Source organism: Excalfactoria chinensis, chromosome 1 (assembly GCF_039878825.1).
Source record: "Excalfactoria chinensis isolate bCotChi1 chromosome 1, bCotChi1.hap2, whole genome shotgun sequence".
Classification (NCBI taxonomy): domain Eukaryota; kingdom Metazoa; phylum Chordata; class Aves; order Galliformes; family Phasianidae; genus Excalfactoria; species Excalfactoria chinensis.
In genome coordinates this window covers 60,041,344-60,063,544 of record NC_092825.1, presented here as the reverse complement: position 1 = coordinate 60,063,544, position 22,201 = coordinate 60,041,344, and the positions used below count along the sequence as shown (strand labels likewise).

At 37.8% G+C, this 22,201-nt stretch overlaps 1 protein-coding gene across 2 annotated transcripts in view; it reads left to right on the top strand.

Annotated features, from left to right (window-relative positions):
- The window catches only part of SLC15A5 (solute carrier family 15 member 5), a 32,103-nt gene extending 10,138 nt beyond the window's left edge, over window positions 1-21,965 (top strand). For both annotated transcript variants that reach the window (XM_072349570.1, XM_072349579.1), the window contains exons 5-10: window positions 449-669; window positions 3,115-3,301; window positions 6,975-7,163; window positions 11,162-11,293; window positions 17,368-17,476; window positions 19,902-21,965. In XM_072349570.1, the coding sequence (XP_072205671.1) occupies window positions 449-669; window positions 3,115-3,301; window positions 6,975-7,163; window positions 11,162-11,293; window positions 17,368-17,476; window positions 19,902-20,052 (989 nt within the window). In that variant the 3' untranslated portion in view covers window positions 20,053-21,965. The remainder of the gene's footprint in view (window positions 1-448; window positions 670-3,114; window positions 3,302-6,974; window positions 7,164-11,161; window positions 11,294-17,367; window positions 17,477-19,901) is intronic.
- Window positions 21,966-22,201: the final 236 nt, after the last annotated feature.

The window sequence follows — 22,201 nt, the reverse complement described above, 5'->3', positions numbered from 1 at the left end:
CAAAGGTAAATGAATCTGTATCTTCAGACATGCAAGTAACAATTCTGTCCTTGTTATATTCTGTGAGCAAAGTTAGCCATTACTTGTGGACAAATTTTAATATGCTAACAACTAGATTGGAGGCTTTTCCCACAGGATGCTACTTGGAAGTCCTAAGATATTTCTGACATTGAAAAACGTTCCTCAAAACTTTCTATCCCATAAGCCCTTCTTTGAGCTCACTTTCCTTCTCACTTCACTGCTACACGCCTCTTGTTGGACTTCAGCAGCATGCAGTATTTCATTCCTGTCTTGAGTTGAAATTCATTCAAGAGAAAGCAAAAACAAGGGAAGGTAGTACACTACCTTCCAATATATTAAGTTGTATTTTTCCTCACAAAATGCTTTGTCCTGTTTATTTGGGCAGCAAATAAAAATGTACTAATACCTGGTGTCTGATTGTTTTCAGACAGTTCCCTTCTGACAACTTTTGGGGTAATTGGTAGTGCACTGAAAATGTGCTGTGTGCGGTATCGCTACTTTAGTGGAGATGTATCCAGCTGGTTAGACCATGCCAAGGAATACCATGGTGGTCGGTACAGCGAGACTCAAGTGGAAAGTACAAAGTCACTCGCCAGGCTCTTCCCATTGTTTGCTTTCCAAATTCTTTACAGAACATGTATTATGCAGGTGAGTAAACAACTTTTCAAACCAAATCTCAAAAAGGACTGTTTACTACCTTGTTACAAGGCATGGTTCTTAACTGTTGCTTTACTAACAGAACCACCTTGCACAACAGTCTTTATCTCATCAAGTAAGTAAATCAGCTCTGTTGTGATGTAGTTCCCGTGCCCTCAATTTGCTTATTTCTATCAATCCTTATTGACTGAAACGTCTAGTGCTGAGACTCCTGTGCTCCTCATACTGTTACATTTTTTTGGAGATTCAGGATCAGCACTCTTATGAAAAACATAATTTTCCTATTTCTTAAATATTCACTCAATTTTTTGAAAAGACATAAAATCTTTCTTTGCCATTTCAGTTGCATGTTTCTGGTGTATTTACTGCTGTTCTGGTAGATTTATATATTTGTTGTATCTACAGTGGACATGGGTGGTTTTCCACTTTTTGGAAAGAGTTCTTTCAAAGCTCAATTGTATGAATGGTATGTAAATATTTCACGGAGTTACTTCAACTGTCACGATTCCTTCAGATTAATTTCTGAATGGATGATCCTGGCTAAGCAGGAGTTTGAAGCAGCTTACGCTTTGGCAACTGGCGTAACAAATTTAGAACTTCACTTTAGTTATTGGTTTTAAAATGTGTGCATAGGCTGCTTAAGGAAATTCTTACCAATGTGTAACATATACAATTTCATTGACATTATCTTGCAACTGTTAAATATTCCCACTCATCTGCCACCTTTTCTTCTCTCACTCTGCTGCGTGCCAGGGAGAGTGGAAGAAAAAATAAATGACCAGGTGGAAATGAATCAGGAATCAATAATCTCTGTTGTAATGTCTAGGTATATATCTGGAAAAGACTGTTTGCACCTCCTGAAAGTGATGACACTCAGCAGAATTTCCAATATGTTTAAGGCTTTTCCTTAGACTATGAAAAAACATCGATCTATTGCCTAAATTGTGTTTTCTCTATATTATTAACAGATTTCATGTTGATGATAATTCCTAATAATAAGTCAATTCTGATTTGCAGTAGGCAGTGGAAATGAGGAACCAATGAAACTTAGATTACATCTGATCTATCATGATTCTGTTTCTATTTATTCACCCTTTCACGTCTTTTATTTTTGAGGGGGGAGGTGAAATATGGGTGACAGTATTTTTATTAAGAGTCAATATTTAAATAATTCTTTAGCATAGAATGAAATTCTGTTGGTTAGGGTTGGCTATAATCATTGATAAGTAACCCTTGAAGAGCTGGGTTACTAGCTACACTTCAATTTTCAGACAACTACAAGTAACATTCCATCTGGATTTGGCATTACCAGTCACAGGTATGAGCTATGCAGGAAACTTCAGAAATTCAAAATGCTATGAAAGCAGAAATAAGATTAAAGAAATCCATTCTACCTCCAGCTCTGCCATTGTGAAAGCTCTGTGAATTACCCAAGTTACCTCTTTATTTTCCCATCAGTCTGTAAAATGAAGTAGTTTGTAACTCCCTGTTGCTAGTGAAATTTCAGTGCTTAGTACACCAAGGTTCCTCAAAGAACACTTGCGGAAAAATTAGTTGACATAAGCAGTTGTGGGCTTTCTTGTGTATGTGTCAATAAACTCAGATTTTCTGCTTCATGAAACAAGTAGGAACTATTTGCTCTTTGAAGTGAAAGACAGTCTTATAAGTCTACTTAACTTCATATCCTGATGACTACCATTGGTATGTTGCTCATGTGATTATTGGTTTCTGGTTTTGATTTACGGAAATAAAAAAGAACCCCTTACATAGCTGCTATGCCAGTCACATTAATGTCGGCCACATTAAGCTGCTTCAAAGACTATGGCTAAGTACATAGCTCTTAAAGCTATGTGATGGCAAGAATGTCTTTAACAAATTTCTTCCACTTAGAGCACACAATTAGAAATTCAAGACAACTTTGCATCGCACTATTCTAAAATGAAAACAGTCCTGTTATATGCTGTGAAGATGTGTAAGAACTCACTAAAGTACTCAGGAGAGTTTATTATGTTGACTGATAGTTTATTTGATCTTCATTAGAGCTAATACAAACTGACAGGTTGCTGCTTAGATTTGTTAAACTGAGGAGTAAGTGAAATAAGTAGATAATGTGAAAGCCTAGCAGAGAATGAGAGTCGCTATCTGAAAGGCTCTTATCATGAATGGTTACTTCTTTTGGTTAGTGTATAATTGGTTTTCTGTGACTTCTTCAGAAGGAAGCGTTGAAAAAGTTTCCACTGTAGGGGAAAAAACACACATTATATATATATATATATATATATATGCATACACACACACACATTATATATATAATATATATATATAATATATATATATTATATATATGTGTGTGTGTATGCATATATATATATATATATACCACAAAAGGTAACTTATACTGAAGTTGGTATGTATGGTTTGTATTCCACAATACAGATTCCTTCAGGATATTATCTCCAAACCATGAATTCCAACTTGAACTTTGGTGGATTTGTATTGCCAATTGCTGCAATGAATGTGATAAGCATCGTGCCACTACTGATTCTTGTTCCAATTTTGGAATGCATTAACTCATATCTCTTCAGTTCCAAGGGAAGTAGACATTCTCCAACAATTTACATTGGTAAGTCTAAAATCTGTTTATTCAGTTTTGATGCATATTTTTGTTTTGAAAAGAAACTTCAGGAGATGATAATATGTTTTACCACTATTACAAACTATATTTATAGTTTATATAGTTTATATGTAGTTTATATAGTTAGATTTGTTTTGGGATGACAGAGGTGGGTATATATCAAAGAAGCTTTAGAGAAGACAATCCTGGAAAATGTTATTTAGAAAAAAAGGCATAGTTCTTATTGACGATGGAGGCCAAAGCTCTTCTTTGTATTGAGACAAACACTGAGAAAAAACAAAGTTATCCTAAAGAACCAGTGAAAGAAATAGCACTAACCATTTAGACTTGCATTTTATTTCATATTGGTTACCCTCTACATGCTTTATCCTAATCTTTAAGTTTTGTTCAATTTGGAAAGGGTTTTGTGGGGGGATAACCTTTGTTAGTAGCTCTCTGATTCTTGAAAATGATTCTGTTGCTCAAGATGGTGAGTTTAGATTTAAATAATTGTTATAAGTATAAGCTTTTTTCATATATATGCATATATTATTTTTTTATTTTTTTTATGCATGTTCTGGCATTAGGACTGCAGTTTACTAGAACTCTTACTCTTATGAGAGACGGTTGCGATAACTGGGCTTGTTTAGTTTGGAAAAGAGAATGCTACAGGGAGACCTCACTGAGGCCTTCCAGTACTTGAAGGGAGCATATAAACAGTCAATTACCACACCTATTTATGAGGGCGGATAGTGATAGGACAAGGGGGAATGGTTTTAAACCATTAATAAATGGGAAGTTTTAGGTTAGAGATTAAGAGGAAGCTCTTCACTCAGAGGGTGGCATAGGTTGCCCAAGGAGGCTATGGATGTCCCATTCCTGGAGGCATTCAAGGCCAGGCTGGATGTAGCTCTGGGCAGCCTGGTCTGGTGGTTGGCAACCCTGCACATAGCAGGGGGGTTGAGACTAGAAGATCCTTGTTGTCCTTTTCAACCCAGGCCGTTCTACGATTCTATGAAACTTATCACTGTTGCAGTTCATTCCCAACACTTTAATTGAATCCCAAATAGAAAGTAAAAAAAAGTTAGCCTATTTCTATCTGCAATAGCGGTCTTTAAAAACACCCAAGTTCTGAAGTCACAGGCTACTGGTTGTGTAAACAAACAAATGTGCAGTATTATGTGCTGTTCCCAATTTTCAGCATTTCACAAGTGGAAGATTACTTGGAGAGGTATAGATTTCCTCTCTAGCACTACAATTTTGAGTATGTAATATATTATTATATAAGTGTTTAGCATTTTAATAAATTATCAATCTAAAATGGAACTTACCTATTCCTTCTTGTGTGCTTCAGTTTAATAAAGGGAAGAAAGGAAGGATTTCCAGAGCTCTTTTTCCTCATAGAAATAGTGTGAAGTCTCTCCTTTTATTAGTTCCAGCGCTTTCAGCAGTGAGCATTTAAGCTCAGACTTGTGGACTGGGGCTCATTTATGGAAATTCATGGCCTAGAAGCAGTTATGATTTTAGTACAGGTGATGCCTTATGAAGTTGGACTTCTTTCCTTTGGCAATACTGTTCTTCCATTTCCTGGTCCCTTTTGCCATGGTGTCCCTAACCTCAGACCTCCTATGTTCTGAGATCTGGAGGGATATTTGCAACTGTCTTCTGATATCAACTACATGCAATTCCACAAGAAAAACAGCTTCCATTCTGCGTTCACTTAAAGCTATTCCCTTCCAGAGATGCTCTCATTAAACTTCCCGCACGTTTTATCATGCAGCCTATATTACAAACCTCAGACAAAAATATTTATAAACGACTATTTTCTCAGTGTGTTACTATTAATTCAGTGCCCCATGGCATGCAGCACAGTGAGTACTGACACACATAGAGGTATTAATCTGACTAAATTAGCCTAATTAAGAGTGTTATTAAGTTTTATACAAACCAGATGCATATAACACAGCAGGTTGCAATTACCCTAGTTTTTAAAATAACATCTGCATTAAAGCACAGAAAGCACATTCAGATGAAGTTTCCATGGTTTTAAGGAAAACTATTAAGTTAGTATTAATGTTATATCCTGTTACATTGAACAGCAGTAGAATATATGCAGTGTTTTCTTCTTAATAGGTTCATTTATTAAAATAGCCTTTTGTTAGGAGTGATAAATTACCTGAGGCATAAAAAATGCCTGTAAGTACAGGCAATGGCTTGAGATATTCAAGCATATGACTGCACCTGCAAATATAGCAGACTTCTAAGTGCCAATATCTTTGCCAACAGTTAGTTAAATTCACAATTATTTTCAGGAAAAAAATTGAAAGTACAAATAAGATGGTAGTGTTAAGCTAGTTTATAACTATATTTCAACTTTTTAAGAGGAAGGAATTTAAATAACTTCCATTATGTTAAGAGTATAAGTTTCAAAGGCAAACCACAAGACAATGTTGAACTATCCAATTTCTCTAATAAGACCTGTGTGGAGACTGTAATTTGTTACTTTATAATTGTTAGTTTGTTTGTAAATCTAGTATGATGTAGCAAGCATGAAAATCTGAAAGTAAATTTTAGATGGTGGGCCTCCTCATGAAGAAGATGAGTTTAGGTGTTCTGAGTTTTTCCTGCTTGATTTAACTAATAGTACAGAAAATTCGACAGAGAATGAAATATGTATTTGTTGTATAGTTGTCCATTATTCAAGCTTAGTCATAAAATACAGTGAACACTCTTAGTCCCTGAAGCATGGGCTGCTGCAGCTTTCCTCTTCCCCCAGCCAAGCCTTTCATTACTCCCCTTCAACCAACGCTGCTGCTCGCTTGATGGCACAGGTAGATAAGGGAGTAGATAATTCTTTAAACTGTGAATAAAAGGAAGGATCATCTCAAACTTGAGTATGTGACGGCACAGGTTTTCCATTAATAATGGTAAGAGTAGGGGGAGGTGATAATGTGGAGGGATACTAGTACCAAGTGAGAAGTACATAACTTCTGACATGAGAAGTTTGTGTTCCTTTGTCTAGAAGTGACAGGGGAAAAAAAAAGAAAGAAATAAAAGAAACCTACTAGTTTCTAGTTCTGCAGGTATTTCTGATAACACAAAGGTAGCTGCTGTATTTTCCAGAATAGTGTTACTTCACGGTATATGCCAAAGTTAGGTTCTGTTGCCTCAGGTAACGGTCTTAAGCTGTGGAAATGGTGTGGTTACTTTAGAAATACAGTCATTTGCTTGCACTACTTTTTGTACAGGGGGAAAATAAAAAGGTAAAGCTGATATCCTGTCTTTATACTTCAGATATTTCTTCCTGCTTGAACTGTAGGATTTCCCGTGCTCTTTGTACTCAGTCTTTTCTGGTATCTGAACAACCTGCCATCTTTTTTCTTTCACACCTCCTCTAGTATTAAAGAAAATAATAATAATTTAAAGTGTTTTTTTTTGAAAAATCTCTTCTTTATTCTGCATCCCTGCGTTCTGCGTGTGCTGAGCTGGTGTCTCTTTACGAGAGATTTAGAATAAAATTTGTGGAATAGGATCTCTTTTCTTGTTTCTTTGTCCAGAATGTATTTTTTAAAAAAAATTATTAAAAACAAAAAACTTTTGCATGTATTGGGACTCTGCTTCACTGTAAGTATGTGATATTCCTATAACTGTAACCCTGGTGAATATTCTGCTCCTAACCCAGTTGCAGGTCAGTTATCTGCTGCACTTTCTGTGATGGCTGCTGGCTTCTCTGAAATACACCGAAAGCATTTCCCTCAGGTGGAACAGACCCTTTCTGAAGAGGTTCTCCTGGTCTCATCCATGCCTTGCTTCCACTTAGCTCCTCAGTATATCTTGCTTGGAGTGGCTGAAGCCTTGGTAACTCCCTCCTGTAAGTAAAACCTAAAAGGCTAATACAAAAGCCTCCTGATTTGTAGAGAACACCACTATCTAAAAATAAATTATCATGTAATATTTTATCCCTGGCTCTGTTTCACAGGCTTAATGAGCAGATTTATTCTTTACCTGCTTTGGGTAGCATAATTTGTCTTGCAGGCTGTAATGTAGTGGCATTGTTCTAGGTTTACAGGGAGGTGCTGCAGCCTTGTCAGGCCCCAGGGTTGTGTTTCTTGCCATCTTGTAGGAGATGATGACAGTAGGATTCTGGGCTTGGGTTTTTTTTTTCCCTGAAATGGAAGTTGCTTTAGGTAGGGGCCAGTCCAGATGTCTTTCTGAGGTTCCATCAGTTCTGGACTATTCTGTTACTGATTATTTTCTTAGGACTGAACAAATACACATGATAACTGAGCCATGGCTGCAGTTTTTGAGCACATTCAGACCACAGCGAGGAGAAGCAATTTAGCTTACATTTATGGAACCATGTAATAAAATCACATGTTTTTCCACAGACATAAAGTGAATGCAAGGAGATACCACAATTTAACTCACCTAATAACTGGAAAAATATTGTAGGCAGATGCAGGACTGCTGTTTGTACTCCATTCAGAAGTCATGTGAAGATGCCTCCACAGAGCATCATGCCTTAGTTAGTGTAATGGAGCCAGAGATAAACACTCCTGCACAACACAGGCAGAGCTTAAGTCACATCTGTCATCCATAAATTATGTAGATGGCCTCGTGCTTGTGAATCTAAAGCTTCTCCCCCTTCCATGTAATCTACTTTTACACATTTACACTGACACTCTTGAGGCTTATTTTCTTCTGAGGACTGCAAGGTGTTTTACCTTGCAAAGCTTATTTTAAAAAAAAAAGTTATTAACAAAAATAACCTAGTTGGCATTCATTTAAAAGAATATGTAGGTAATGTTATTAGCTAGCTGATCTCCACAAGCATTTAATTGGACAGGTTGAGCATCTGTTGTTCCCAGTGCAACCCCCAGAAATGTCTGAATTTTTATTTAAGAGCAGAAAATAATTTTGGCTTCACTCTTGCACTGTAAGACTACTCAGAGCAGTGGGTCATGGTTTGTCACGAAAAAGGTAATTTTCCCTAGTTTTAAATACTTAACACCTTCATAATGCCTCCTCATCCAATTTGCTCTCAAGTACTTAATTGAGATAGGTTTCTAGGCAGGTTGTGTGGTTTCTAGGTTACAGGTTAAGCGTGACAGAAAACTGTGACCTTCTCTGTTTAGCTTAACAAAAAAAAAAAAAAAAAAGTTGTTAAGAGATGGCTTGCTTATAGTCTTATTCTTTTGCATGAAAAGAATATTTCTGATGGAATAAAGCTCCTAACTAGCATAGTAGGACACAACACAAGTCCAGTGACTGGAAGATGGCGTTAGTCTTTAAAAACAAAATAAGCAAAAAGATGCCCTACAAGACCAAATAGTTTTGTTTAAGAATTATTGTTAGAAAGCATTAGGAAGAAATCTATTGTCTTCCATTCAAATAAAGACTAGGCATCTCACTAAGAGCTACAGTCATAGTGATTCAAGAATCCTCAGGCTAAGTCAGAACTTGAGATTTGCATGAAAAAGAACTGAAGGTAGATGCCTAAAATAGGTAGATTGCTACTACTTTCAGTTGAGATGCAGGCTTGCATTCCTTTGCCCACAGGTAGGTGTCTGGCACCTCTTGTGATACAGAATCAAAGATGCACATGCAGGGCAAGCAGGCTCCTTTTATCATACCTGCCTGGTCTTCAGCTGCTGCTGGGGTAGAATATAGATCTCCCATGAGACCCAGACCCCATGAGGCAGCCCCAGGCAGATGACCAAGGCATGCTGGAATGTTTCAGGCAGTTTGGCATCTGGCCTACTGGTTTCTCTTTCATTCTGAACTGAATTACTGTTGAGGAACCATTCACTGGATCCACATGAATGGTAATGACAGCCTAGACACTGAAATAGTTGTTTCACCTTTCAAGACGTTTTACTGCCCGTATTATGCAGAAGGTCAAATTCAATTATCATAATAATTCACTTGGTCTGAAAGTACATGATCCTAGTTGAAGACAGAAATGTTCACACTTGTACTCAGAGGGAAGAGAGGAAATATCTCATTTCTGGAGTGACTGGTTATAGAAGCTAGGTTTGGCATATTAAACTCTTTATCTGCATTTGATTGCTGATACATACAATTGTGTTTATAAGATATATTTCATTATCTTGTTGATAGGAGGCTTACATAATCACCTGCCTTGGGTGGCATGAAGATCTTTAAGAATATGTAATAACAGTATATAAATTTTGCCTAATGCTGAAGACTTGCTTAAAATCTATATATATAATGAAATGATGAAATAACTGCTCTCATCCACTGTTAGAATTTAAGATCACACACGCATGCAGGGAGCTTGAATTTGCTACCCTAGCTTGCTTTGAAGTAGGAAATTATTCTTCTAAAGCTTAGTGTTAGAAAAACGAGTGGAGGAAAGTCCATCCTGTGGAGCATCATTAGCAGGCATTTGCCCCTGCAGTGCATGAGATAGGGATGGTGACGGGGAGCCGTTCTTCTGGGCATGGCAGCTGTGTTGCACTGACAGCATCTGAGCAATTGGGTGCACTGTAGCTGCTTGCCCACGGTTACAAGATTTGTTTGCTATAGCACTGCAATACATTCCTCTGCCCATCAGCATTTCTCCAAACGCTTAATAATGGAAAGCCCTGTAACAAACTGCCTTATTAGTTAAGGGATATACTGGGGATCGCTTCACCCACCAATGAAATGCTGTGGTCTCCAGAGAGAAATGCAGCAGCTGGTTAATTGTTCACAGCAGTACTGTGGGAGAAGTGAGGAATGGAGTATGCAATTGAAACAGCAGGAGTAATTTACTAAGTAGGATACTATTACCAAGCAGAATTTGGCCAAGATGCATGCTTTGCAGCCTGGTGATGAGTAGGACAAAATAAGCCCTTAATCACTTTCTAAGCTCTTAGACTTAGTATAGCTAAGACACTGACAGTCCAGTGTTTCAGACTGTATTGTTCCATCTACAGATGGTGTCCTGGGCTCACCTGCTTTCCCCTGCCCTCAGGCCTCTTTGGCTTCTATTGCAAATGAGGGGAAAAAAGATCACTGCCTATAGTACCTTTTATTTTTCATTTGTAAAATGTTTCCGGAGGTCTAATTTGGACATCCAAATTAAAAAGGGAGGAAGAGAGTGGCTGTGGGGATTCATTTGTTTTCAGTAATGCTCCAGGCAGCTCAGCATCCGAATAGACTTCTCTGTTGACAAGTTTCTCAGTCTGGGGATCAAACTCAGGTAATAAAGCAGGCTGGAAGATACTGGGGCTTGGAAAACTGTTCTGGATGAGTGCTCAGTATGTAACATTAGGGAGAAAAAGTTTTGACCAGGTAAACTTGTTCAAAGAAAAATTGTTATAAGCACATGCTGTTACTATAACTTTAGCCAAATTACAACTAAGGGAATTACAGTCTAAAACAAAAACTGCTAAAACGATATGCTGCAACCTCCTACATCTAAAGCTTTATTTTTTTCTAGTTTTCTTCTGTGGCAAGCAAGTGAAGGACAATAAGTTTTAAAGTAACTAGTGACCCTTGGAGTTTCTGTCCAAGGAAGCGGAGTACTGCCAAGCCTTAAGCCAAATCAAGTGTCCTACTAAAGGCAGTGCACTGAAGTTCAGAAGTATTCATTAGTGACCTTGCTGCACTGGCTCTGGCATATGAGGTCCTGCAGTTACATATCACATCTGCTTTCTTCACACATCATACTTGTGATGGAGTTTTCTTGGGTTTTTCTTAACTTCTATGGGAACAGATGTAATTGTCCTTCTGCAGTAGGTTCTATGGATAAAATATACAAAGTTCATGTGACATGGACTGGATATTTTTCTCATTTATCTTCTACCATTGCTATTTTAAAAATAAAACAAAGCTGTCACTGTATCTGCTTCTATTTTAAAGGTGCATTGCTATCGTTCTGGTTTGTACCAGAAAGAATTCGAGGAATTTCCATGCATTTTTTAACTCTCTTCAATGGTGCTGGCTGCTTCATGGGAGCTTTCTTTGTTCAGACAACCCACGCAGGCACTCAAGGTAAGAATATGGCCATGACTGGTGTTGCTGAGCAGTTTTCTAATCCCACTGATTATTGATCTGGAGCAATAGACAGCACAGCTGAAGGGAATGCCGAAGTTTTATTGATGTGCTTTCACAGTTAAAATGGAGTTAAGATAGGAAATAGCTTTGCAGCTGTATTCATCTAATTTTAATGAGTAATCTTAGTTTTGATAGGTGGAATAATTAGAGAATGGCACTGTGCAGGAAGCTTCTACCTCCAATCTCTTTTCTCCTCTGGAATACTAGAAATGTGTCTCTTTTTGTTGTTGTTGTTAATGAACAAATATGTTCATGCTAGCCACAATTATTACATGGAGGCTTCTGGCTGTGACAGCAAGATTACTGCTTCAGAGAATGCAGAATACATCTCTTCAGTTTAACTGTGTCATAAAGGAAAGGAACTTGGACTGAGCATTTCAAAGCTGTCCAAGGGATTTATTCCCCCAGACACACTTCTCCTTTCTCACAGTCTTTACTCCTCTCCCTTTCCCCCAACTGCTAGAAGAACCAGATTCTGTGATGGCATGGTTTTGCCATGGCTTTTACGCTTTTCCAGGCAAATAATATCACTCCCAGAAAACTTGGTATGTTTCAAGGTGAGTTACGTGTAATTCAGTTTGATTCTTCTAAGCAGTATTTAGTTCAAGCCCCCATAGTGGAGCTTGCTCTGCAATGCTGTCTTTGAAGAAAGACAAAAGGTTTAAGGTTTTTTTGCTGATAGATCTTTGTTCAATACATATGACTTTTTCATAAGTAAATTTGAAAAGGGATGCATTTGAGACCTTGAGCTCAAGGACAGAGATCCCTTTGTTTACATATCTGAAATAGGGATGTTTTTAAGCTCACATTTCTGTTAGAGTTTAATTACCAGACAGACAAGTGTCACCTGGAGATGGGTAGAAAGCACTGGATGAATCAGGCAAAGAACCATGATGTGCAGATACATCTGTGGCAGTGAGCAGAGCTGCTTGAATTTCCACCTCCAGTTAAGTATTCCTTCACTCACCCCACTGAACTTCTGTCTCTCTGTCTCAAATCAAAGTAAGCTTGAGATTTAGCTTCTGGGGCTGGACAAAATGTGTAACAATTACTTTAGAGTTGGTCTTGTTTTATGTGAAAACATTTCTTACGAAATATTCATGTTCTGTACTTTTCTGAATCTTTATAATGTGCTTTTCAAGGTGTTCTTTTGTGCTTCCAATGAAAAGCTTCAGATCAGCAAAGTAGTAATCCTTTACAACTTAAAGATTAACAGTTAATTGTTGAAACTTCTAAAGATGACAGAGCTTGAGAAAACAAAATGGTGAGCTTTCTTAAATGAAATAAGTTCAACTAACATACTCTTGCTTTTGGTATTTTTTTTCAGCTCTCTTTAAAGAGCTTCTGAAACATTTGGTATCCGGACAGTTTAAGTAACTGTGGAGAAAAACAAATGACTCTGATCCTTTTTTTTTTTTTCTGAAAAGCTAAGCCAATTTAACCAAGATGGGAATTCATTCTTTTCTTGCTGAAAGTAGATGACAGTGTTTATGCAACACTTTTTGTAGGATTTAACAAGTCTCAGCCTGTAATTCTTGGGCTACGGATGCTTTTGCTTTATGCAACGATTCTTGCTTCACTGAACTTATGCCAAAACTATTTCTGGTTTTCCCATATTTAAGCAATGTGGCCATGATTGCCATGAGGCAATTCAGGATACGGTGAAGAAGATCCTCTAGTGTATATTTCGAAGTACAGAGAGTGAGAATATTTAAACCTTTTTATACAATACGTCATGTCACTAGTTTAGAAAATTATTTAGATTTTTATTGGCAAAGTCGATCAAATATCAGTCACAGGCAAAGCTGCATTAATCACTTGTTAATCACATCTATGGGGGATGGTGTGAATATGATGAAATATAACCTTTTTTTTTAAAAAAAAAAAAATCTGACGAGTGCAAACAGATGATGGGTGACAGTGATATTTTCAGTGCAAGCTGGGAAACTGCTTTCTTTTGGATCTTTTACCTCTCCTAACATTTTAATGGAAGAAGATGCAAGACACAACCTGTCCTCCTATGTCAATCATTTCAGAGTACTGTTCTCTAAAAATATTAATGTAAATATGCAAGGGGGGGAAAAAAAAGGCCAGAGAATGGAAACTGCCCTGACACAGTTGTATTGAGATTTCTCGTTTTTTTTTCTCTTTTCATATTGGAGCCTTGTGTGGTTCTAAACACCAGTGATGATAAAGCTAAAGGATATTTCTTGTAGTCCAGATGGTGGTGTCCACTGGTTCCTACTTAGCTAATAAGGACTAGAAAGGGGCACCATGACTTGAATTTGGATATGATTAAAGACTGAATATATGCCTCCTGACTTGATGAAATTATAGGAGGTGAAATTCTTTTCTAAGATCTGTTTTTTGCTGTTTTTTTTTTCTATAGTAACATTCTAGGTTGAAGGATAGAGTTAAAAAATACAAGAGTTGTACAGAATGGGCTAACCTCTGCCATATGATTTCTTTATTTTATCTCCTCTACTTTCCCTGTACTAAAATGATGGTATCATTCAGTAAACAAACTGAATGCCTTCCTATGCAAGTTTGGGCTTCACTGTGAATCCTTTGAGAACTCCAAGGGTACCACTATTGTGACAAGTACCTTGTGTGTACCAGCACATGAGGAAATTGTTTTATATTTTACCATAGCTTATATCACTATCTGTCACTAATGGGACTGTTCACCACAAGTACTTTGAGTCACTAATTCACCTACTTTTTTTCCTGTGTTGGAAGGATCAGGTTGTTTTTTTTTTCTTGGTGTATCATATTCCTTTGTTCTGTTTGAGCATTTCTGATGCAAAATGGATAAGGCTTCTGAATGTTGGTGCAAGTTTACCAGGTACTTTTAATTTGACAACATCTGGTTGCAATGTTGAGGAATTCAGGATACTCCTAGGCTTAGTCTTCTAATTCTTTTCTATATTTGCCATGAAATGCATAACCAGTTCACCTCTAGCAAATAACAAAAGGCTCTTTAAAATAGTTGGCTGAAGGAAACTTCTGATTCTGTGGTGATTCATGCTACTGAGTATTTCTATTGTTGGAATAAAAATGGAAATCCGGAGCTTGTTGTAGAAAGTTAATTCCCAGTGAGCAATTATCTATGTGACAAACCAACCTTGTAATTGGCACTTCTGTTGGCAATCTCTATAGAAAAGTAAAGGATTGACAGAACCCAAAGGCAGTGTCTTTTGGGGGAAAAGTGAATTGTTAGCATATTGCATTCTGATTGAAGGATGAAAAAGTTCTGAATTCTTCAAATACAGTAGTGCCAAGGGCATCTTATTCCGTCAAAAACAAACAAACAGACCCAATAAGTTCCTAGTATTTGTGGCTGAGAATAAAATCCTGGAAACATGGACCAAACCCAGCCCATGCTAGATTCTGCATATGGCTTGTGAAAGCTTTTGGAGAAGTAAGGAGTGAGGTGTCTAAAGGTAGTTTCACTGCCCAATATGCATAATGGAAGTTTCAACAGCAATGGCTGTCCTCCCATGTCTTTCTGTCAGCAGAGGATTCTCTGTGCACTCTATGTGAGCAGAAGATAATGTAGCCTAAGTATAACACTTATTTCATTGGGAAGTCAGCCTACTTTTAAAAGGAAAAAGAAGAAGCAAGTATTTGTGGCAGAAACTAGGAATTTGTTAGTTAATGCTGGCTATACACACTGGTGAAAATACATGTTGCCAGACCTTACCTGATTTTTGAGGTTCTAGAAGAGGTAAAATGGAGGCAGAACCCAGATCTCCTAATGCCCATGCTCATGTTTCACCCCAATAGAACCAACCAGTCTCACTTTCAACTTTCAGTATGATACCTTTCGTGCTTTCAAGATAGCGTCCAAAATCTATTTCACTGTTTTTGTGTGTGTTTTTTTTTTTTTTTTTTTAAGATTCTAAATTCCTTGTATGTAGCTTAGTACTATTTTTAAGTCCATATTTTCTCTTCAGTTTACATTGTAAACTCTATTCCATTAGGAAACTCCTGCTGCTCATATAGTTAGACCAGCTGATGTAAGTAACCTGGCAGACAGTGTGAACTCTGCTTTGACAAGCTGTAGCACCAAGCCCCATGTGTGCTTCCCCTCTCATCAGATAGACCCGCACTCTCTGCTGAGCTCTGTTGGCCACATGGGGATGCAAAATGAAAAACTATCTGATGGTGAATTATGACAGTAAAAGTTTATAAGCTACTAAAATGAAGTTATAGCACCTAGGAGCTCAGTCAACTGACAGAGTTAAATGATACGTTTTAAAGCTCACTCTGAGATAATGCTATGAAAGACACCAGGCATGGAGGTGAGGTGGTGCTGTGCTGTGACAGGCAGGAAGGTGACATGGCACAGAGTCAGTTGAGAGCTGGGGAAGAGCTGCTGATACAGAGCTTCCTTGATAGTCCCGGGAGAGAGAGAGGTAACTGCTTTGATAAGAAATGTTTTCACCACGCTAAACTGTGGAGGAAAAATGTAAGAGTGTGTGTGTGTGTGTGTGTGTGTGTGTGTAACCCTTTCACAGTGTTTTTTCTTCTTTCCAAAATTAATTAGTAAAAAGTGGACATGCTAAGAATTGCACTGGATGGAAGAAGCTGTTTCAGAGGTCAAAAGATAAATTGTGGCTATCAGCTCTGTACCAGATAGTTATGCCTTAGAAAGCTATTTTCCTCCTCTTCCTTTTAAGCTACTTCAAGTGGTGAATAGTGACCCCACATAAACAGGGAGGAATTGATACCAGAATCTGATGGAGCAAGGAAAAGCATATTTGAGTGCATCAATGCTTATAGTTTTGTTGAGGTCAGTTGTGAGCTTCTGACCTGAATTTTCTGATCATTTCTATTTGTCTGCTGATTTGCATCGCAGCAATCTTGTACCACAAAAAAATAATAATAATAGTAATAATTCCCTTGGATGAAACTAAATCCCCAAAATGCCGGTGCTGGCTGTGTTCCAGCTGCTAATGGGAATCAGTGTGATGCAGCCTTCCTGAGCTGTGTGCAGTGTAGGCATCAGGTTCTCGACTGTGGCTGAGTGCTCCTCATGAACGTCAATGCTTGCTAATGAGGGCACACTCTCCTTTCTCAAAGGCAGTAAATAACCTGTGCTCCCAAATAACGTAGGAGGTCATTGTAGCACTGTACAGCTCCCTGATATTCTGTATCTATAGTCATTTCTTTTTTTCACCTTGGTTTTACCTCTCACTGTAGTTGATTATAATACTTCAGGAGGTGATTTTCTTCAGATGTAGTCTGACTGGGGCTTGCTTTCTTGGTAAGCATCTCAATTTCTATAGTAATAATTTACCACCTGAGTTTGTTTGCTGGCTGTAGTAAGCAATGTTGAAAGCACACAAGAATACGGGCAGAGGCTCTGGGCATGTGTCTATATGTGGTACTGTTTTCTGCTGAAGGGAGTTTTTCTTCCAGAATGTCCCAGGCACTGTTGCTAAAAGCCTCAGTGAGCCAAAGCTCTGTGACTCTTGCAGGACAAATTATGTGTACAGTGTGAGAACGTGTTACAGACTTTTAGTTAAAGGCAGCCATAGAGAAAGTTAAATGTCAGCTAGCATATCAGCAATGGAGCAACACCCAAGGCACTAAAAAAAAAAAACTTTTTGAAGAAGAAGCCTGTTAATAGAGTGAGAGATGTAAATTAAGATTTCTTCAAACCACCTTAATTCTAACCCTTCCTAAAACTTTTGCATTGGCATTCATTTAACAGGGTTAATGGCCAGGTCATGACTGTAATAGTTGTGTAGAGTTAACTTTCCAGTATGCTTCAGATTTGTTAAGAAAGTTTCTTCACTACATGTCTTCATATCAGAAGCAAAGTACACCATAGACTTGGAAAAAAATACATGCTGAGTGAATTAAGACTGTGTAAATAGCTACAAGGGGGCTCAAGTCACCTGCCATGACTGTGTATTACACAAGCTTCTCTTTGTGTCTTTCATAGAAACCACATCTCAACCTGCAAGGCAAACTAATTCTGCTTCAAATGTCTGCTTTGACAGGCACCTGGTTTCCACACTTGCTACATGAAGGTAAATTGGAGAGATTCTTCTTCTTCTTGGCTTCCTTGATGATGGTGAACACCCTTGGGTTCTGGACCATTGCAAACAGGTGTGTGTGAGGAAGTAAACTTGATATTTCATTTGTAGGTAGGGCAGAAATTCTTGCAGAACCTGTAAGTAGCATGTAATACTGAATTAGTGATTGTATGATGTCTGGATTCAGAATTCTGCAGGCATTCTTTTTTTCCCCTCTGAAATAGGAGATTTCACAGAAAATTTGTGGTAAGACTTAAAAATACATTTAATAAAGGCATATCATTAGCCTTGAATACCTTAAGAGTCTTTTTAATTAAAAAAAGAAAAAAGAAAAAAGAAAAAAAAAGAAAAAAAAAAAAAAAAAGGTCTTGAACAAAGAGAATCCTTTCCTAAAGGACATAAATATGGGTTAATGGAAGCCCTGGAAATGACTTAGAGTGCACTTGCTTTCATACCAAAATATGGTAAACACTTCTATTGTCCCTGCATCTTCAGCATAAGGCAGTAGATGTGAGACCCGCAAGAAGATAGCGGAGCACTACTGGTTAATGCTTGATGTGCTGGTCTCAACAGGGTAATGGATAAGTAATTTCTGATAGTCTGATGAGTAGTGTGAGACAAATAAAGCTTTTACTGGGTATAATGGAATCGCTAATTATCCTCCAAAGACAAAGCAAGTCTTTGTAGAGCACAGGTTTAATGCCTACGTATTGACTGTAAAATGCAAGGAATTACAAGAAACAATTCACCTTATATTCAAGATGGTTTTAGAGCTGCCCGCATCTTGTATTCTGGAGTATTTAATCAACTTATCAGTGTTATAAGGAATACTTGTGGTTAAGAATGGAGAGTGAAGCACTGTCATCGTGAGGGGGGAAAAGTTATGTGTAAATGGCATTCTCTCAAGATATCAGGCTGCAGTTCTATGGAAAATCTTTCAGAAGACTTGAAATAGTGATTTGATAATGGCAGTAATAGAAAATTTCCAAGGCACTGTACTTCTAGAACTAAAATGCTCCTTTTCCTGTTACATATTACTCTAACTTTGCAGCACCAATGTTTACTGTAGAATCTTATCAATCACTTCAGTGTAATCTGAAACACGAGTGTCCACCTGTACAGGTAGCAAGTTCTCACTTCAGTTTTTTTTTAACTGTGACCTGAATCATGCTTGAAAATGTTCCTCCTCCAGGTACTCTATCTTCCTATAAAATGAGATCTTTCTCTTAACCATTTGTGTCACTTACTGCTGAAAATTGAAGGATTTTTGTTTTCAAAATTGGTTTAGTCTCAACAAATAATTTTGTCACAAGTTAACTTGTTCTTAAAAGTCAACAAGAGTCTCATGTTTACTTAGAAATAGGTGGTTTGCTCCGAAAGTAATGCCTTCTGTTATTTCCTTGGCAACTACATCAGCTAGAAAGAGTACAGTAACGCCATTCGATAGAGCAAATTGTCAGCTACAAAACAGTTTTTTCAACCACCACTTACTGTGCATTCTCACCAGCAATGAACAAGAGCCTGCAAGCTGTGATCATACAAAATCTGTACCGGCTGTGTGTGTGTGACTGTCCAGAATGTGGCTTGACTTTCACATTATTGTCACCACTGCTGAAACAAACAACCCACCTCCATGTGCTGAAATCTACTGTTTGGTCTCCATATGCATTCAGCAATCATTGATAAATGTTAATGGATACAGTTTTTTTTCCCCACATGGAGGAATTCAATGAGACACCTTTGCTTCATAGATACTTCAATGTCAGACACCATTTTGGCAGAATACCCCCTCTGCTGCCATTCATCATGAGGCAACAAAATGTAACGAAGTATTAGTGGGAACGTTCAACCTCTAAGGCCATACTACCAATATCTGCCTTCAATATTGTGAGCCAAAATAATAAAATAGGAGGTTTTACTTTTGGAGCAAACATTGTGTGTGTATATGTTTAGTTTGATTTCAAGTTGACATTTCATTACAATAACAAAAAAAATACAATAAGGTATTTTATTTTTCAGTAAGATGACCAAGACCAGCATGAAATACATTTTTTTGCATTAAATGCTACAGTTTCATTTTGTGCCAAATGAAATTCTCATACTTGTCATTTTGCAGAAGGGCGAAAAAAGGATGATACTATACAGATATAAGCGCTGATTTAAGTGTAGGAGGATATTGGCATTTACAACTCTGAATTAGAAGAAGTCTACTAAAGTTTCTCTGAGAAAAGCATGGTTGCAAAACAGTGTTTTTTGTGTACTATTCCAGATACAAACTGCTGTTTATTTATTGATAAAGCAGTGCTTTTGTTAATGCCTGCATCAAGTTCAGCACTTTTTGTCCTTCTATTATGAAAAAGTCCATGAAAGTGTGTATTGCTATCGTATTTTTTGACTGCTTAGAACCTCAGGATTCAGAAGGTGCTTGTAACTTGTGTGAAATCAATCTCAGAAAGGTTGGTTATCCTAGCACTTTCCTTCACTATTCTCCTTCCCAGATACAGCAATCTGACCGAGGAATATACCAGTGAGTTCAGAGGAAGTCTTTCTGAGGAAAAAGAAGTCTTTCTGAAGCATGACAAAGTCATCGAGCACTATGGTAGCGTCCTGGATCATTCTCCCATTTTGTCTCCTACAGAGACAACCTGAAAAGTTTCACCCTTGTTGGACTAAATTTTGGTTGTTGCTTGCAAGTTTTCTAATGAAAATATATGTGGTGCACTTCAGTGGAACTGCCAATGTAGTTACTAATCACCTTAGCACTAATGTCATTTAGAAGTTTACAATACAGCAATTGTCTTGGGATTTAGCCTTGTAGGATGCTGTACTGTCATAATGCATGTCACGGACAGTGAGAGCTCACTTCTTAGCATGGTTGTTGTAGAGATGCTTTTAATACGTATAGGGAAAAGGACCGGTATTCATGTGTATTTATGATTACTAATGGTTAAAAATTAATAAATTCATGTATATATTTTTTTAGCAGATTACACTGTGACTGTATCACTTGAAAATAACACTGTAGGCAGTATTAATTAATTGATACTTGTGAAGGTGGGAGCCTTGTGTTATTCCTGGCTAATATTTATCTGCTCTCTGATCTTTAGCCAGTTGTTCCTTTACCCTAGTTTCCCCTTCAGGAAAATGGGCGCTACCATGCTAAGCTTCTCTGGAGATTGCCTTGAGGCCTACCAGGAATATACTGAAATCATATGCAGTAACAAATCTGTAAAAATCTGATGTGAGACACTTGAGCTGAGGCATCTGGCCTTCACTTTAGCAGAAGCACTGTGGGAGTGAGTGTGCGACTGGCAGTTTGCTCTGATAGTGGGTTCTTGCTGGGGGTGAGGGGGCAAAGGGAGAAGGAAGGCTGCCTACTTGTCTCACTCTGGCTTCTGCTTGCCAGCAAGATATGGACTTTTCCTCCAGAACTGACTTTGTAGTGAAGAGGAAGAGACTCCAGGGGTCCCAGAAGAGACCCTATCTACCATTAATTGTACTTGAGCTTTCTCATTGTTTTGATTTGGTTTCCTTGAGAGAGTTTTCTGAAGAGGACAATTTCTTTTCAAGTCTCTGAGACCCGGTCTCTGAAATTCTATTTTTGTGCTTCTTTAATCTTAAAAGTTATGGCATATCTGAGTGTTTGGGTATGGCCTTCTGATGTGCTGTCTTGGTGACTTCTCTCCAGCTAGTTGGTGGCAACATTTGCTTGGCTTCTGGGAAGATCAACTTTTTAGAAGCCTGTGGTTCAGGTGATTCTCAGTTCAGCCCCATTCTGAACATCTGTATTTCTTCCAGTTGTGCTTGGGAAATTTGATATTATGTGCACCGAGGCTGCTTTTTCTCAGAGATCAAAATCTGAAAATAGATCACAGCAGAGAACATAAAATATTGCAGTATAATTGTCTGATGAAGATCTGTCATTCTGAAAGGTGTGTGTGGGGGAACATCCTGTAAGGAAGGATCTCTCTGTCACACAGTACTGCAAGGAAGTCTTACAGCAGTGGAGACTGAAGCATCGGGCAGCCTTCATAAGGAGATATTAGAATTACATGAGTTAGAATGGATTGTGGGATGTGTATTTGGCTACTGAAATTTCTACCTTTTTCACGCAAACTTGAGAAAAGCTTTTTCTTATTAGATTTAAAATATTTGGCCTTTGGGATGGATGGGAAGGGCTACTGATTGCTAGATATTGACTTATTTCAGCTGGTCATGCAGAATAACTTGTGTGAAGAAGTATGTCAGTCATGCTTGTTGTTATGACAGGGCAATTTAGTAGTTGTACCTCAACAGACAGGGATGCTTCTCCAACTGGAGCGTTTTGGGGCTGCATACAAACCTCATGGAATTCTTTTAACTTTCAAACAATTTCCTACTTTTTATAAATCTTGCCCCAGCAGATGTGAAATAAGTATAAAGGACTCTGTAGCTGCAGTCTGGACTTTGAAAGATGCTGCCTTTTACATCAGGGTTAATGCATTATGAAAAATGAAGAGAATAAATACCAAGGTATGCATACATATGAAATAATGTAATAAACAGATGTAAATTGTTAAAATAGCCTTTTGTTCAATATTTGGTTGACCTATGACATTTCTCATGGGAGACAAACATTCAGATAACTAATTCATGTTGCAATGCATGAAGCAAATGCAGATATACATGTTTTGATCATTATCATAAAGAGCTGAAGCTTTGAAACAGCGTGTACAAAAAGTCGCCTCCAAAGTGGGGTTCATGGGCTGTCAGTGGACAGAAAAATCCCAGTTCAGTTTTGCAGTTTTACTGCCTAAGT